Consider the following 17,835-nt stretch of genomic DNA (forward strand, 5'->3'; position numbering starts at 1 on the left):
TTTTGAATTGTACCAGTAAGCCAAAGACTGATAGAACTGTGCCATTCACCTATCCTTTTTTAAGAAACTCTCTAGACCCTGTGGTGCTGAATGTGGGGAAGGGAGTTGTTACTTAAGCCATTCTGACATTTCTTTTGAGACACTATTTTCCTTTTGTAATCCCTTAGCACATTTGTCATTTTCAGAAAGAGGGCAATATAAGGTTGTATAGTATAGGCCGTTTTATTTTCACTAGACTGGCTTGGACTCGTTTGTTATTTGTTTAATGGTCGAGGCTACTCCCATTCTAGAGTTTGGCCAGTTAGGAATTCTACCAACCCAACCAAAATACCAAATACAGGTTTTCAAAATGTGTAACCATTGTGTCTGTGTCTACTACTAGATACCATGCCCTCCTTACAGTGCAATAACAATAATTGAATATTAAATATTGAAAGTACTGTAAAAAACATACATCATTGGTTAAAATGATGCACACTTATATTGTGTTAACTACGCAACAAAGTGTCCAATTAAACATGTGTGCATTGTAACAAATTTTGTATTTTGACTCAATTATGCACAATGTAACAATTCTTTCTAATGCAAAAATCGTCAGTAATACAAATGTCTGCACAATGCTACGAATTGTGTGCACAAAATGGTTGTGTGCATAGTTAGACATGTGCATAGCCTTTGAAGTGTGTGCAACGTAAAGAAAGCATGTTTTATAAAAATTACTTGACAGCACTTCCATTAGCACCGGTCTGCCAGGATCCAGCAAAAGTGGCATTTGGTCCAATGGACAAAGAAAAAAAATGATAAAAAAGAATGAATCCCATTTACAGAAAACACACCCTAATTATACTGTCAAAATGTGGAAAGAAATCATGTCAATATGTATAGGGTCATGAAACAATGGAACACCTCCAAAATGATAACTAAACATGGAAAACAACATATAGCCAATTATAGAAAATATAACAATAAATCTGACAATCTGCTGGACTTGATGGGTGAGGTGCTGATTGCTCCTGTAAATGTGAAATGCTTACCAGTGACAAACCAATACTACAATAACAACACACAGTGGATTGAAATACAAAAATATTGCAGGTAAAGTTATTTAAAGAGGTAATTTGGCTACATGAGTATGGTTAACAGTTAAGTGAAAAATAAAAGGAAGATTTGTATTTTATAATACAAAGGTTTGTAATGAAAATTATGGAATTCAAATCAATTACAGAATACAAATAATTGAGGCAATTGAAAGAATCAACACACATCTTTACAAAACCTGAAATATTTTACTTTTTTAAACTTTGATCTAAGTTCACTTCGATTCCATGAACTTGATACAAGAGCATTTGATTGGATTTGGTAAATAAAACACTGGAATAGATAGCCACAATAAACTTTGTTAGAAATGTACATGTTGCGAAAATAATAATAATATTCAAATAAAAAACAGCACAATGTCTGGATTATACTACATACATGTTCAACAAGAACGGTATACTTTGTCTCCAGAAGCTTAAAAAAGCCTGCTCTGTGTAAGTCTGGGGCCCTATTAAGCTAACTTTCTTAGACTCCTAGCATTCATAACTTACTTCCAACAATAATGGTACAAAGGTTACTTAATAAGGCCTCAGTTGTTTCCTGTAGCTGTTTTTTTCATTGACATAACATCCAGGTAATGTGTATATAAACAAAGCTCATAAGAAATGTACAAATATAAAAAGCTACAAACATTAATAAATTACATCATCACAAAACACAGAAACACTTCACAAGGTGCTATTAAAATAACTGTATAACCCTCATCATCGAAGAATTAAAACAAAGAGCTGGTATTAAAGTTGAAGACTGATCTTCAAAGTGTGTCTTAAATAGATTTCTGTATTTGATTCTGTATAAGACATTTTATAAGGCTGCACAAAGTTTACTTGTTTTTCAGGCAACACCTATTCCATAAAGAAAATAAAAGGTCTCAATTAACTAAGATACAACGGTTTATCATACTCGGCAATAACTTGTATAAATGTCAATGAAGTCATCTATAGAAAGAAACTTCTAAAGATACTTTGCTCTTATAAAAAATGAAGGTATTAAAAAGCTATTTACAAGCTACATTCTATGAAAATATGCCTTATTAAACACATCTAAAAAAAAAAAAAAGAAAAGATGTGATTGCCTGAGAAACAAATGTACCCCCGTAAGTGCTTATGTGCAGGCAAGCCATTTAAAATGAATAATGTACTCTACACCAAACACAGAAAGAGTAGAGAAAAAGTATCCAGTTAAACTGTCAATAAGCATTACTTATCCATTATCAGACACCTAGGCATTTGTGCAGCTCCTATTTGCAGAGCTTCAGAAAGTTGTGTCTAATAAATGCATTTGATATGAACACCAAAACCTGCATCTGTAGTAGAGACTTATCTCAGGTGCTGCAACTAAATTACTGCAAAGGATTGTTAGCACGGTGCTGTGGTTTTTGAAGTTGGAGTGGTCAGAGATACTGTCTCATGTTTCTGCTACCTGGGTCCTGAGACATACAACAACTTTTGGTAAGGTTTAACATTTGTATGATCAATTGACAAGAGGGAAGTAGTTATTCTGACCTGTTTCATAGGTTTCTGTCATTGTGTATTGACAAAAACAGCGCAATATGTCTTTTTCAAACAAGAAGAAAGGAGTGTTCGACCAAAAGCCTTTTTTCTTCCTAGCTTGATATTACGTCATTCAAATGCCATGCGTCTTGATCACATTCAGCGCCTTCCAAAATTCATGCGTGTTATCTTTTTTTAAATGTTTTGGAAACAGTTTGTGCATTTCATTTTGCTTGAACTAGATTGTTTCTCACTTACGAACAGGTTCAAGGGATACTTTCCTGAAACTGGAATGGTCCTTAATATCTTCTCTTCTTAACGCTTCTTGAGAACTAGTCACTCTCAGCAATTTGAGAAAGGACATATCTATTACAAAATATTTATAGCAGTATTCTGTACACTATAACTGCTGAAAGTTAAAAAGAATTACTAAAGTGGTGGCGTAAAGTTACTGTAACTTATTTTTCCCGAAACACGATGCAGAATACTACTGCAGTCCTTAGAGAGTTGAAAGAGTAGTGTCAGCTCAGCAATTACTGAGCTTAAAAGTCTTGGGTTGACAAACATTAAAGAAGTAATTTCCCATTTCGATGTATCTTTAAAATTTTCCCAAGCCTCTGTTTAGCCGTTGCCATTCCTTTTTTTATACGTTGTTTTCCTAGGATTAAAGAGAAACAAAAATATTTATTTAATGGAAACCCATAGTTTATTACAAGTACATTTCATATAACAACAAAATCCACCCATTCACCCATCTATCACCCATTCATTCATCATTCCGCCTTTACGTCCTTCCACATCCATTTATTTCTTGCATGAAACAGACTGATAGTTTTCAATTTCAATTGCCAGCATGTTTAAAGATTAAAACAATAGTGAATATTTTCTACACTACTTTCCTCCATGATGAACATCTGCAATCCAGTGTAGTTAAAACTGGGCATTATTAACAATAACACACATTAATAAGTCAGTAGAACTGAACATTTTTGATATTATGAATACATGTACCCGCCTGCTTTGCATGACAACCACTGCAAATGTTATTGAACAATGTGGCGTGTAAAGTTTGCAAAGTGCAATCTGTTAATATATGCATGTTTTCTGTGTGCATGTCCACTGAATACTGCATCACTTGGTTGCTAATTTATTTAAAATGAGGCGCAAACAAATATGTTTCATGAGTAAGGTAGTATTGAGTAATGCGATAGGCAGTGACAGAATAAATATACCAGAAGATTCAATAATTATCAGTTGTACTATATTTCACTGTCCTATGTTTTAACTCATACATATGGGTATATAAAAGTGATGCTCAGAATAGTGTGTCATGAGAAATTCTTCTATAAGAAGTAGTGTGTCCAGAGAAAGAATGGTCGTCAGTAATTGTGCTCCTCAGAAACATATGGCCACTGCGAGATACTGTGTTAGAAGAATAATGTACATTATTGATAATTTACCAAGCAAAGTCTCAAACAGGGGTCTGCAACCCACGGCCCTCCAGATGGTTTGGATTACGAATCAAATGATCCCTCACCACTGACTAGGCTGGCTACCACTAATGATAGTTGTAGTCAAACACCTCTGGAGAAATGTAGAATGTTTGCACAATAGTTTTTACAGATGAGAATGGTTATTGTAAATAAGGTGTCAGAGTAAACTAGCCTATGGGCATAATATTTTTGGAAACTACTGATTCACTAGACCTATTTTCACATCAGAGTCTACACCATAGAAGTATTGCGCCATGACATTGTAACAGGGTACTATGCCATAAACTGTCTATTATTATTGAACTCATTCTGAGCTGGAATCCAGAGCATTATCCCCTCCCTGCTCTCATCAACATGTTTTCTCCCTATGTTTGTAAAGCACTCTGTTGCTTCTGAAAGCTAGGTCCATGCTCAATAAATACCCAAATAATTATAACAACAGCATTGGGTGTTTATCATTAAATGTGCACCACCAAATATTCTTTTGTGATCTGATTTTAAAGTGACCCCCTCCAAAATGACCTGGAGTACAGCTTTCTTGGGTGTACATTATTGTGGGTAATGTAACCTTTATACTGTAAAAGCAACTGTAAAAACAAGAAGAAATTGGTTCATACAGGCTTATTTAAAGCATATGGTTTAGGAATAAGCACAACTCACCATTGATTTACTGGAAATGGCCTTAAAAAATGAGATGAACCCAATATTCTGATTTAGCACATTCATGTACACAGCATCCAGTGGCTGATACATTTACACCAACAGGATGGGAATAGGCTGCTGTGGCTTGTTAGTGTGAATTATATCTTGCTTTCATTGTATAAAAAGCCAAGTGAGATTATATTTAAATTGGAAAATCTGTGCTGTGTGCAGAGTAAAACAGCCTTTACCAACGCAGAGAGTGAGCAATCTTTTTTAAACCATAGCGAAGTAAATGTACCCTTATGTTTTCACAGGTGTAGTCTGATGCTGGATTTGTGAAACGGTGTACAACTTCCACATTTCTATGATTGATTAATAATGTGTCACCTGTGAATGTCTAGTCATCTAAAAAGAGATATTGGGATGAAAGGGAGCTTAGCTGAAACACTTCCATCCATAAAATGTGAGGCACTTTCTTAATGAACAGTAAAATCTCACCAATTACATTGTGTTGGGGTGAGAGGATACACATTAGATGCACCTAAATCACCCATGGGAATTGTGGGATAGTTGTCTAAACAGAACATAATCTTAGGTGGATTCAGAGTGCAGATGAATCAATATTCTGTATTTTCTAAATTGAAAGCACAGCTTTGCCTAAACTCAAGTCTGTAGATTAGGATGCAACCCACTAAAGTTTGAATCTCTTTTACATGCATATGCTAGAAACCAATAGCATCCCATCCCACATGGGAACATATTACTAATAGGGAATCTCTATCACATTAATGTTTCTGTCCAACTTTTCTTCGATACCAATGCTTGCTATTGATATTGTAGAGCATACAATAAAATGTTTTAAATTATATGAAGAACACTATATTTGTATTTGTATTTTGTATTTATTTTAAGTCATAAAGCGATTTACACCAAAGTGCTGAACATGTCACATCAAACATATCACTGCATAAGATGGGATTTGAGAGTAGTACAAAAAAAAAGAATAGGTGGATAAGGAGCGAAGAGAAAGAGGAAGTGCGTTCCAGTGTAAAGAAGCTAGAAGGGAATAAGAACAAAGCAGTATGGAGCACATGGAGGATGAGGATCAACTAGTAAGTGAAGCGATAGAGATCAAAGTGATCGAGAAGGGACATGAAAAGAGACCAAAGAGGAAAGATAAGATGGAGCCATATTATGAAGAGCTTTAAAAACCATACAGATAAAATTGAATTTCAGCCGAGCGTGAATAGATAGCGAGCCAAGAGATGATAGTGACGAGGAGAGAGAATCCTGTGAGGAATGAAGACAGAGAAGACGAACATAAGAATTGAAAAATGATTTAAGTGGAGCCAACCATGAAGCCGGAAGACCAAAGGGATAAGATCAGTAATAGAATAGGCGAGAAAAAATGAGGGAAGAAATCAAGAGTTTAGCTGCATTGAAAGTAAGGAATGGGCAAGCCTTATGGACATTAAAACTGTGAAATCATCAGGACCGTGAAAGTAGATAAATGTAATGAGCAAATGAGAGAAGAGAGCACAAGTAGAAAGCCACGTTCTGAGCAGGAGAGATAATAGGTAGCAAAGCAGGGGGAAAACAAATCAAAGCAGGAGGAAGAGGAGGGGGATAGTATTAGCAGGAAAGAGGAGAACTTCAGTCTTAGTGGCATCAAGGCCAAGATAGTAATCCGCCATCCATGATTTAATATCCAACAGGCTATATGATAAAGTGTCATGGATGAAGTAAATGAAGAGAAAGAAAGAAAAAGAAGTTGTGTGTCATCAGCATAAACATTTTTCAGACAACCTGAAAGAGACAATTAAAGATGCAAAAGAGGGGAAGAGGAATTCCCAGCCCAGGACACCGAGTACGAATAATCAGAAAGGTAAGAACAAAACCAGCAAGAACAGAAATGGAAAACCCTATAGAAGAAGGAGAAGACAAAAGAAAGTCATGGTCAACGATAACGAAAGTGTAATTATTTAAGTGTGTTACTTAGTAGTTGCAGTGTATTATTCAGAATTAGAAATATTAAGGCATATAAGTGGTTGATTTATCGTGTGGCTGCATGTGTACACTGTACCTTAGTGAGACTTTTCACAAGCAGGCCAATTCTTATTTCTGTAAACCAACAGACAATGTACATATATTTTATAGTGGTGATTTCCCCAACATATCAAGTTTAGGGACCTCCTTTGGTTCTCTTTTATTTATATGAGGTTTAACTCCAGATGCAGCCTGCTTCTGGTCTCATGATCCACAAAAGACCTTACAGGATGGATGTGTTACGGTGGTTGTGCATTTACCAACAAGTCAGGGCCCAATGGGAGGAAGGGAAAGGGGGCAGGGGGACTGCTTACTAAAAGCAAATAGTATCATATGAGACGTGAATATCTTAATGTTTGTGTTAGGCAAGATTGTATGCAGTACCCATAGGCTGCACTACAACAATCCTGACCTCCTGGCAGTAGTAACCCATCCTTTGGTATAGGTCTGTACTACACAGGTTGGTAGTGTGGACGAGTAGCCAGACGTATCTCAAGAGGGGTCAATGTGAGATGTAGGGGAGTTAGACAGGAGTTCACAGTGACAAGTATCCAAGCAAACACACACAGGGTTTCTTGATAAACAATTGTTAATTTCTTTACCAGTCAGTTAATATAAGCCTTCTTCAGAAGGAAGCACTGTAAAACACCACACACATATATACTTCAAAATTACACAATCTCTTAGTTCAGAATCAGTAAATACCCATTAGGGATGGCATATAGTAGAGACCTACACCCACAGATGACCTCAATTGCTAGGGTGCTGTTGACATTAATGTATTACTGTTGGCATTCAGAATTAGTTATGAGCAAGTAAAAAGGAAAGGATTATTAGAGCAAACAAGTTACCACAAATATTTCTTAAGCAGGCAAATACTTTCAGATTCCCCAATAAGAGTCATTCAGTTAAAACAGGCTAAGCCAAAGTCATAAGGCAAGAGTCTAGATAGGCTGAAGCACTCCTTTGAAGATAAGTAGAAAAGTATCTGCACAATGTTTCAGAAGTATTTGAAGAAAAAGATTAATCAATGTAGGGCGACAAGCTGTTTACACTTGTGAGAGTAGAAGATGCAAGCAACTCTACAGCACGAGGTATGTTCTCTTAGACTTTGTACAGTACCTTTAAAATTAGGAAAAGATGCAGCAGATGACTCCTGTTCAGCTCTGCAGATCTCACTCTTCCTGGGCCTCAGTCATGGGGACAAGAGGGAGGACAGCGGAGGACTCCTGCACTGCACTGGGACGGTGGAAACTTGCAACCAGCAAACTTCACTTTCAGTGGCTGTTCAGTGTTTCAGCTCAGGCTGCTTTCTGGGAGTCTGGAGGATCTTCCTGGAGCTCTTGGCCAATTTAAAAGCATCGCACACAAACTGGTGTTCCTCTCCCGGTCTCTACAGTTTCCAGAAGCAACTCTGTGGAAATTCAACCAGCTCCGAGATGGATGTCCAGGTGGCTTACTTTGGAGTTAATTGGTCCCACCAACTCAAGGGGAGAAGTCGTCATTGCAGGGGCTTCTCTGTCGATGCGAACTTGGCGTTTCTGCACTGCAGCAGGGCTTCACCAGCAAACCAACGGTCTAGGAGTTGCAGCAGGTGTCCTAGTTCTTCTTCGGTTCCTTCGTCAAGTGGTCGACTCTGCCTTTCAAGCCAAAAGACTTGCCTTTTATACAGTTCTCTCCCTTTTATTCCAGCCTAGCTGTCACTCAGCCAGAGGGTGGCTGTCCTTGCCAGACAGTCAGCCAGCCAATCATCACAGAGTGCATTTGGGTCTCCTAGGAGATTACGCACAGGGAGTTTCGGGCACCTTCCTCACTTCCTGCCTACGCCAGACACCCTACAGCCAGAGGCGGGCTTCACTCATGAATCCCGCCAAAGGCAAAACGAACAATGGGACCAAACCTGGTTTGGCACGCAGTAAATCTCAAGAAATGGCGAAAAAAGAAGACCGGGGCCATTTTGACAATGCAGCCCACGGTAAATGCACACCACGGTAGTAAAAATGAAACCACTGCCACCAGCCATTCAGTGAGGAAAGGGTAACATAAAAATGTTACATGAGAAGCTAGACAAAGGGGATACTAGGTAACCCCTCCAGCACCCTATTGTAAGATCGTGTGTGCTGGGTCTAGAAAGTTAGAAATGTAAGTAAAGTCAATTTCACTTTACTGCTCTGGGTAGTTCATCCCAGAGAAGGTAGCTAAACCTTGGGAAATCTAAGAGACTTTCCTGTGTCACTGCACTAAAGGTGCTGTGTGACACAGTGTAAAAGATGATGCCTATGGAGTTTGTCAGACTACACAACCATAAAAAACACAGTGTACAAAAAGCACATTAAAATACATGAGAGTGGTAAAAAGGGTCTCACTCTCTCTAGGTAAAAGAAAAATAAAGTCCTCAAAATCCAGCAAAGTTGCTGGGGGTCTCTAAGGTAGAGGGAATTGGCACATTTCTGAGAATTCTCCCTAACAGTTTGTTTTGATCATACTATGCAACCACTTATCAGAATGACCAAAATGCTCCGTATGCACTGCATTGAAGGTAAAAATAAGTCTGCAACCATAGGGATAGTGATGTTCCCCTGGTAATAGGGCAAGAGGTTTAGAGCTGCCAAACGGCTTGAAGAGTTGGGCGAGGGAATAACTATGAAATTTATAAGGAGGGAGGAGGACTTCCACGAGGTGGGATGACTTGAGACTGCACGAGCTGTAGCTTTACATTATAAACATATCTCCTGCTTTGAACCTCGTTCAACTTTTTGAAGGTATACATTTGATTTCTTGAGGTCTTTCATTTCTAATGGTGAATGTAATGCTAAACAGTGGAGCATTGGCACATTGTTGCCAATGTCGGACTCATTATAAAGGGGCTGAGCATATGCCACACACAACTTTACAAATGGATGCATCCATATTATATGATTTGAATGAGTGCCAGCATTCTGTGCATCCATGCAGACATATTAAGTGTTCTTAAATTGGAAGAGTGCTTTAGACCCAATGGCAGGGTGGTGAAGGGTTGTAGGGAAGGAACAAGTTACTTACCTGTAACTGTTGTTCTCCAGCATGGGTCTGGCATGGATTCACATGCTCATGATTATTCCCTGTTGTCAGGCTGGGAATCCTCGGTAAAGAAAAAATCAGTTTCAGTTTAGTTTCTTAACTGTCTTTCTCCTAATAACCAATCACTGGTCTCTGGGTCATACTGCCCCCAGCCAATGACTGCCCTCTACCTAAGCCCCTCCTCTGGCAGCCATCTTCAGATTTGGTAGCACATAAAGTGGCAGTAGGACCAAGAGAAGAGCCGCAGAGGGGTAGGAGGGAGGGTTTGCATGTGAAACCATGCCAGACCCCTGCTGGAGAAGAACAGTTACAGGTAAGTAACTTGTTCCTTCTCCAACATGGGGTCTGGCATGGATTCAAATGCTCATGAATACAAGAATACATAGCAGTACATACATGCACAACCACGGGAGGTGACAAGGCTCAACATTAAGAATTTCATAAACTCAACATTAAGCATCTCTTACCTCAACAGTTTGCGCAGCACTGCCTGGCCGACTCTGGACTCCTCCCTGGAATCGGACAGGGCCTCCTCGAACTTCTTGTTCAGGATCTTTGCGACGCCAGCCAGCTCCTCTTCAGAGGTGGTATCTGTGTCCGTAATGGCCACCGCCCCCCCTCTTTTTCCGCCTGGGGATTCATGGGTTCTTATCGATGGGCTGAAAAGAGGATTCCCTCCATGGTGGCAGACAACTCTAGGCCCCGAGGTCGCCTCCACTGGGGTAGCCTCTTCAGGCTTCCCCAGGGCCGCCACGACTCCCTCGACCTTAGCCGGGTGAATCAGGGCCTTCGTGACTTTGGGCGCGCTTGAGGCCTTCACCTTGGGGGGAAGGTCACTGCCTCGCTCCCCCTTGGCTGTCTCCGTCGGGATCGACCGGGGCTTCTCCCGAAGCTTATCCGGGTTCTCCGATTTCCTCTTCCCCGAGCCAGATCATTGGCTCGTGGTTGATGGCGTCGGTGATAATGTGCCCTGCCTGGCAGCCGAGGAGCCCGACCGATCAGCGCTCCCGGTGCCTGCGGACCTGCAGTGCTTAGCCTTTTGTTGGGCCTCTGTCGCTGGAGCGCCCTCAAAGGTCTTAGAAGACCGCTCGGACTTCTTCTTCACACCTGCTGCTGGGCTCTTTCCTTCCAGCCAGTTGGTGAGTCGGATACGACGATCCTTCATAGTCCGTTCGGACATGTTCTTGCAAAACGCACAGTCCTTCTCCACGTGCGTTTTGTCTTCGTGAAGGCAGTAGAGGCATTGAGAATGCTCATCCTCCTTGAAGACATTCTGTAATCCGCATCAAGGGCAGCTCCTGAACAGCTTGGATCCGGGCGTCGTGTTTCCTTCGTCCTGGGCCATGTCCACGCGGGGTAGGCCTCAAAGATCTTCCGGAATCCTCCAAGAAGCGAAACTCGATAAAAACTTCGCCCTTGAGGGGCGTAGGAAATTCCACAACGGGTCCCCGTTGATTGGAAGTAGAAACGGTGGAGCTTGTGGCTCGATTGACCAAACAAATGAGGTGAAACTCTTTGAAAAATCGCAAAATGCAGTAAAAGCTCGAGAGCTATAGCACGAGGATTCCCAACACTTGAACATGCGGTAAAAATCTGAGGTGGCTGCCAGATGAGGGGCTTAGGTAGAGGGCAGTCATTGGCTGGGGGCAGTATGACCCAGAGACCAGTGATTGGTTATTAGAAGAAAGACAGTTCAGAAAAGAAACTGAAACTGATTTTTTCTTTACCAAGGATTCCCAGCCTGACGATGGGGAATATTCATGAGCATGTGAATCTATGCCAGACCCCATGCTGGAGAATGTTACTGGGCATATTAAGCAAGGGCGCAGTCATGGAATACATCCTCCTTCCCCTCTCCCCACAACCCCTTTGACTTCCACCGCACAGACGCAATTGCCTGGTTGCAGTGGAGGTTGGGTGGCCACCAAAAAGTGACAACGGACCTTTCTAGTGCACTAAGAATTATGCATTGGGTGCATTTGTATGTTTGTTGCATACTTGCATCCAGGGGACTGTGCTTGCTAAGTAGACAGACAGATTTGCCACTGATTTTCAGTATAACAAAAAAAGGCATTGTCACAACAACAACACAAAACTAATTTTAGGACAGGATGTCAATTCACAATGCATTCCTGTGGAAAGACATACTAAAGTGAATTCTTTTAAACTGCTGAACTTTCGTAAATGAATAGAATTGCCACACAATGAAAAAAGAACACTGCTATTTACTTTGATTGCACATTTTTTGCTTTATGCGTGCATCATTTGAATGTACAAATTGTGCCACATGACTTTATTACTTACCTGGAAAACTGTTGGATGGTGCTATATATTCACTTGTTTCTACTAGTATCTACTAAACTGGCGTGAGGATCATGCTCCTTAACACGAAAGAGGTGTATTTCAGATAAGGCTACTTACCGGAATAATACGAGTAATCTGGTCCTTGTTCATGGGGATGCCAAATGTGTTTTCACCACACTGATATTGTGTACAGCACTACGTACAATGCTTGCATCCTAAAAAGACCTTCACAACAGTGTCTCTGTGGGCAAAGTTAATACATTCTCAATCATTCTGGTGGCAGAACAATGCTGGATGCACTTTACGCTGATTGCGGTACTCCAGCCGGAATATGCTATCAAATTCTTTTCAGCATGCACTACGCAATCCACATGCTGGCTGGTTTCATAGGAGAGCCTTCACGTTGTCAATCTACTTTTTGTCACGAGAGGGAGGAGGATGAACCACTTTTACCAACTGTTCATACTAGCGTCATGTGTTGTGTTTCATACAGCAGTGGCCCGCAGCCATGTTCACCTTTCTCGCATGCAGCTCATAATAAATAACACCGGAGCCACAAAGTCATCAACCATTTCCCTTTATTCGGCTGTTACAATTGTCCTTTCCTGCGCTCTACTAGCCTCTCTTCTCCCTCCCTTTGTCCACTGGGGTCATTGGCGCTTCCGCTCTTCCCTTAAGGTCATGCCTGGTAAAAGTGTCCCTTTGTCCTTTGCCACACCTCCTCCCCCCTCCCTACTTGTCATCGAGCTGTCTCGTCTCCGTTCAGCACAGGCCTGGGTGCAGTCGTCGGGTGGTGCTCAGGATGTCCCCTGTGAAACGCGGCTTCCTCTTTAGTTTCATCCTGTCTCATCTCCCGTTTGCCTTCACAGGGATGTCCCTGGTAGTCTCTGTCTGGCGGATCTTCCTCTCTTCTGGGCTCCCATTTGTGGAAATCTCCCTTTGCACTGCCCCAATCGCTATGAGGGTCTTGTTTCTCTTTTGGTGGGAAAGGGTCCCTTCTCTACACACCAATTCAAAGTGATGGCTTCTCCCGCATTTGGTGCCCCAATGACCTATTGCCAGGCAGGGTCCGGCTTGGGGGAATCGAACCCCACACCTGTAGCACATACTTTCTCCCACACCTGACTGTGGGTGGGGTATTGCAATGTTCTCTCGAGGCCCAGTTGTCCTGTGGCCCCTTTGGCTGATGGGTGTGTGTGGTAGCTACCAGCCCTCTCTCCTTCAGCTTCTCAATCTCTGTTGCTTGAGTATCCACCCTTTCATGGATGAATGCCAGCTCCAGGACCTCTGCAAGTGAGAGGGGCTCCTTCAGAAGATGCTTACAAAATATGGATGAGTTGCACCCTTCCAGTACCCAAAGACGTATTGCCTCCTCCTCCGAGAAGTTTGAAAAGTCACAGTGCACAGTCATCTTTTGCAGTCTGATAGCAAATTCTCCTATCGTTTCCTGAGGTAACTGTTGACATTGATTGAACAAGTACATTTCAAAATCCTTGTTCGGTTTGGTCAGTAGCTTCCTGTTGAGTGTAGTGATGGACGTCGCGTGTGTCGCGCTCTCCTGTGGTGGGATCGTCTTGAGAATTCCCTTGATCTGTCTCCCTGCTAAGTTTGTAAATACTCGCAGGAGCGTGGTGGGATCATCCTCCCCCAGTGCTTTCATATAGTCCGTGAATTCCTCCAGCCACTCTTCCTATCTGGACGCTTGGTCCAAGCCACTCTTCCCATCTGGCCGCTTGGTCCTGTTGTGGCCGAAGATGGAATGGCTGTGGTCGTCGAAGAAACGCTGCACTTGTACTTGTTCCCTGTTCTTCCCCGATCCTGTGTAATTGGCTGCATCCTGGTCTATGCAGCGTCCTCACTGCCGCTTCCTTTCTCTGGCGATTGGTCACCCCCAGGTTTCCTCTGTGAATCTCTCCGCTCTGTTTGTCTCTCACTGCAATTTGTCCTCCGGGCAGCTGGCTGCCTTTCCCCTGGGCAGATTGCCCCTTGCTTTCCTTGTGGGCGACTTGCTCACTCTTGCACTCGTGAGCAGATTACACTGTCCTCTCATATGAGGGAATTGCTCACTAGGCTACGTGGGGCGGAGGGCTCTTTCATGATGGGTGGATTGCTCTGCCCTCTCTCAGTGGGTAGGTTTCCCTTTCTTCCTTGTGGGTGGATTGCCCTCCAATGTTGGGCGGGGTGCCCCTTGACTTGGGCGGATTGTGTTTTGATGAGTGCTTTTCCTGGGCGGTTCGCCCCCCTGATTTCCTGGTGTATTGCCCCTTTTCCTGGGAAGAGTGCCCTTTTCCTGTTTCCTTCCCTTGGGCAGATTGCCTTGTCTTTATCTTGGGCGGATTATCGTTGCTAGGGGGGGGCTAAGGGGGCTATAGCCCCTGATCTTTTGTTTGTAGCCCCGGATAGAATCTCAGGAGTTACAACCAAAAGGCTAGCTAGCCCCCAGTCCCGACAGTTCTTACATTAGCGTAACCCCGGGTCTTTTCCAGGCCTAGCAACACCCCTGGGCGGATAGACCTGTTGCCATTCCCTTTCCTTGGGCAGATTGCCCTTTCTTTATGCCCTCTTGCATTGGGCGAATTGCCCTTTTATGTTTTTGTGAGTCCCCATTCCAGGCAGACTGCCCCTTGTTTTCTCTTCCTCTGGTGGATCGCCCCTTTCCTGGGTCGGATTACCCTTTCTCTTTTTTTTTCTTCTCGCTTCCTTTCCTTGGGCAGGTTGCCCTCGTTTACCTCTGGGCTGGGATTAGCCAACGTTGTGAGGTGGAGCGTTCCGTTGTCACGGGTGGACATTGCTTTTCCATCACCTCATGTGGGTGGATAGCCGCCTCGTACCTGGGCAGGGTCCCTCTTCCTACCTTGGGTTGATCGCCTTCAGACCTTGGGGGCAGACTGCCGTCGTCATTGAGAGGTGGATTCACCATCTCCCTTCCTGCACGGCACAGTGCATCCCATGCAGCGGATATCCTTCTGAGGAGCGTGATCTCTGCCAATCTGATGGTGAAACTGGCCAACCACCCCTTCCCCATAGCGGAGTGCCAACATTTAGCATTGTGAACGTTCTCTTTGTCGCCAGTTGGTGTGTTTCATACAGCACTGGCTCTGCAGCCATGTTCACCTTTCTGACACGCAGCTCATAATAAATAACACCGGAGCCATGTTGTCATCAACCATTTCCCTTTATTCTCCTGTTAGAAGTGCCCTTTCTGGGCTCTACTAGCCCCTCCTCTTCCTACCTTCTTCCCCTCGGAACCTTGGTGCGTCTGCTCCTCCCTTAAGGTAGTGCCTGGTAAAGGTTGCCCCTTGTCCTTTGCCTCAACGTCATGCTTACCCTGATTTGAAAATGTTCTCAATACCACAGAAGGCATGCTCCCTGCTTTTGGCTCACATGCCATGCTATCTTTCCACCACACTCGAACCCCTGCTGACATTATGCCGTATGATGTTCTAGCTGGTGCGTTGTCACAGAAGCATGAATTTTCGAGCTTTGACACAGCATTATATGGATCAAATTACTTACCTGTAACTATTTTTCTCCAGCAAGGGTCTGGCATGGATTCACATGCTCTTGAATATTCCCTGTTGTCAGGCTGGGAATCCTTGGTAAAAGAAGAAAGCGTTTCACTTTCACTTAAAAACTGAATTTCTCCTCTAAACCAATCACTGTCTTCTGGGTCATACTGCCCCCATCCAACGACAGTCCTCTCCCTAAGCCCCTCCTCTGGCAGCCATCTTTAGATTTGGTAAGCAGGTAAAGTGGCGGTATGACCAAGAAGAGCCGCAGAGGGGTCAGAGGGAGGGTTTGCATGTGAATCGGGGCCAGACCCATGCTGGAGAACAATTGTTACAGGTGAGTAACTTAAACCTGGTCCAGCATGGATTCACATGCTCATGAATAACTAATACATAGCAGTAGAAAATTACACAGCCATGGGACGTAGCATGGCTCAACAGAAGCAATTAACTCTTACCTGCAGAACAGGCTCACCTCAAGTGAACAGGATGCATAGCACTGCTTGGCCGACTCTGGCCTCCTCCCTGGAATCCCTGTCACGCAGTAGAACTTCGGGAAGGTGTGCATGGACCTCCATGTAGCAGTCCTGCAGATGTCCAGCAGGGGCACACTAGACAGGAACGCCATTGTTGCAGCGATCGCTCTCGTGGAGTGGGCTCTCAGACATTTGGTCAGGTTATCGGTTCACCAATCGATGACAGTGCGTGATGCAGCCGGAGAGCCACCTTGAAATGGAAGCCTTCGACAAGGCCTTCCATGGTTCACAGGACCAAAGTTCACAAACAGTTGTGAAGTCTTCCGAAAACTCTTTGCGCGTCACGTAGAACTTCAGGGCATGAGCAACGTCCAGCAAGCGTAAGGCCCTTACCGCCAGCGACAAAGGTTTTGGGAACAAAATAGGTAACAACAAAGGAAGGTTGAGGTAGAATTCCGACAGAACCTTCGGCATGAAAGAGGGGTTTGTACACAGCACCACTCTCGATTCATGGAAAGTCAGGTAGGGTTGCTTGCAGGAAAGGGCCTGGATCTCGCATACCCTTCTGGCAGAGGTGATGGCCACAAGGAAAGCCGTTTCCCACGAGAGAAACCTAGGTGGGGCCTGATGCAGAGGCTCCAAGGGAGCCCCCATGAGCCTCATCAGAACCACATTGAGTTCCTGCTAGGGAGAATTCTCAGAAATCTCCACCTTAGAGACCCCTAGCAACTTAGCTGGATTTTGAGGACTTGATTCACACTCTCTCATGTATTTTAATGTGATTTTGAACACTGTGTTTCTTTTGGTCATGGAGTCTGACAAACTCCATAGGCATCATCTTTTACATTGTGTCACACAGCACCTTCAGTACAGTGACACAGGGAAGACTTTCAGATTTCCCCAAGGTTTGAATACCTTTTTGGGGTGGAATAAACTACTGTTTCCCAGAGCAGTAAAGTGAAATTGACTTTACTTACATGTGTAGCTTTCTAGACCCAGCACACACTATCTTACAATAGGGTGCTGGAGGGATTACCTAGTATCCCCTTTGTCTAGCTTCTCATGTAACATTTTTTTTATGTTACTCTTTCCTCATAGAAGGGCTGGTGGCAGTGGTTTCGTTTTAACTACTGTGGTGTACATTTACCGCAAGCTGCGTTCGCAGCTGCAGTAAAGCACCCAAGGGTGCCATGTTTGTCAAAATGGCCCTGGTCTTCTTTTTTCACCATTTCTTTTGTGTAGGAAGGTCCTTCTTGAGATTTACTCTGCACGCCAAACCAGGTTTGGTCTGATTGTTCACTTTGCCTTTGGCGGGATTCACGAGTGAAGCCCACCTCTGGCTGCAGGGTGTCTGGGGTAGGCAGGAAGTGAGGGAGGTGCCCGAAACTCCCTGTGCTTAGTCTCCTAGGGGACCAAAATGCACTCTGTGGTGATAGGCCGGCTAACTGTCCGGCAAGGACAGCCACCCGGCTGCGGTGAATGGGAGAGAACTGAATAAAAGGAGAGGCTTTTGGCTTGGAAGGCAGAGTCCACCAATGGACAAAGAAACCGAAGAAGAATTTAAAGAAGACGCCTGCTGCAACTCCTGGACCGTTGGATTGCCCGGTGAAGCACTGCTGCAGTGCTGAAATGCCAAGTTTGCATCTACAGAGAAGCCCCTGCAAGGACGACTTCTACCCTTGGGTTGGTGGGACCAATCAACTCCAAAGTAAGC

General features: G+C 43.4%; 1 protein-coding gene across 2 annotated transcripts in view; it reads right to left on the reverse strand.

Annotated features, from left to right (window-relative positions):
- Nucleotides 1-1,266: 1,266 nt before the first annotated feature.
- Nucleotides 1,267-17,835, reverse strand: part of PHF2 (PHD finger protein 2) — a 732,343-nt gene continuing 715,774 nt past the window's right edge. For both annotated transcript variants that reach the window (XM_069643584.1, XM_069643583.1), the window contains one exon: nt 1,267-3,249. In XM_069643584.1, the coding sequence (XP_069499685.1) occupies nt 3,158-3,249 (92 nt within the window). In that variant the 3' untranslated portion in view covers nt 1,267-3,157. The remainder of the gene's footprint in view (nt 3,250-17,835) is intronic.

Source organism: Ambystoma mexicanum, chromosome 2p (assembly GCF_040938575.1).
Source record: "Ambystoma mexicanum isolate Mex_15411 chromosome 2p, UKY_AmexF1_1, whole genome shotgun sequence".
Taxonomy (NCBI): domain Eukaryota; kingdom Metazoa; phylum Chordata; class Amphibia; order Caudata; family Ambystomatidae; genus Ambystoma; species Ambystoma mexicanum.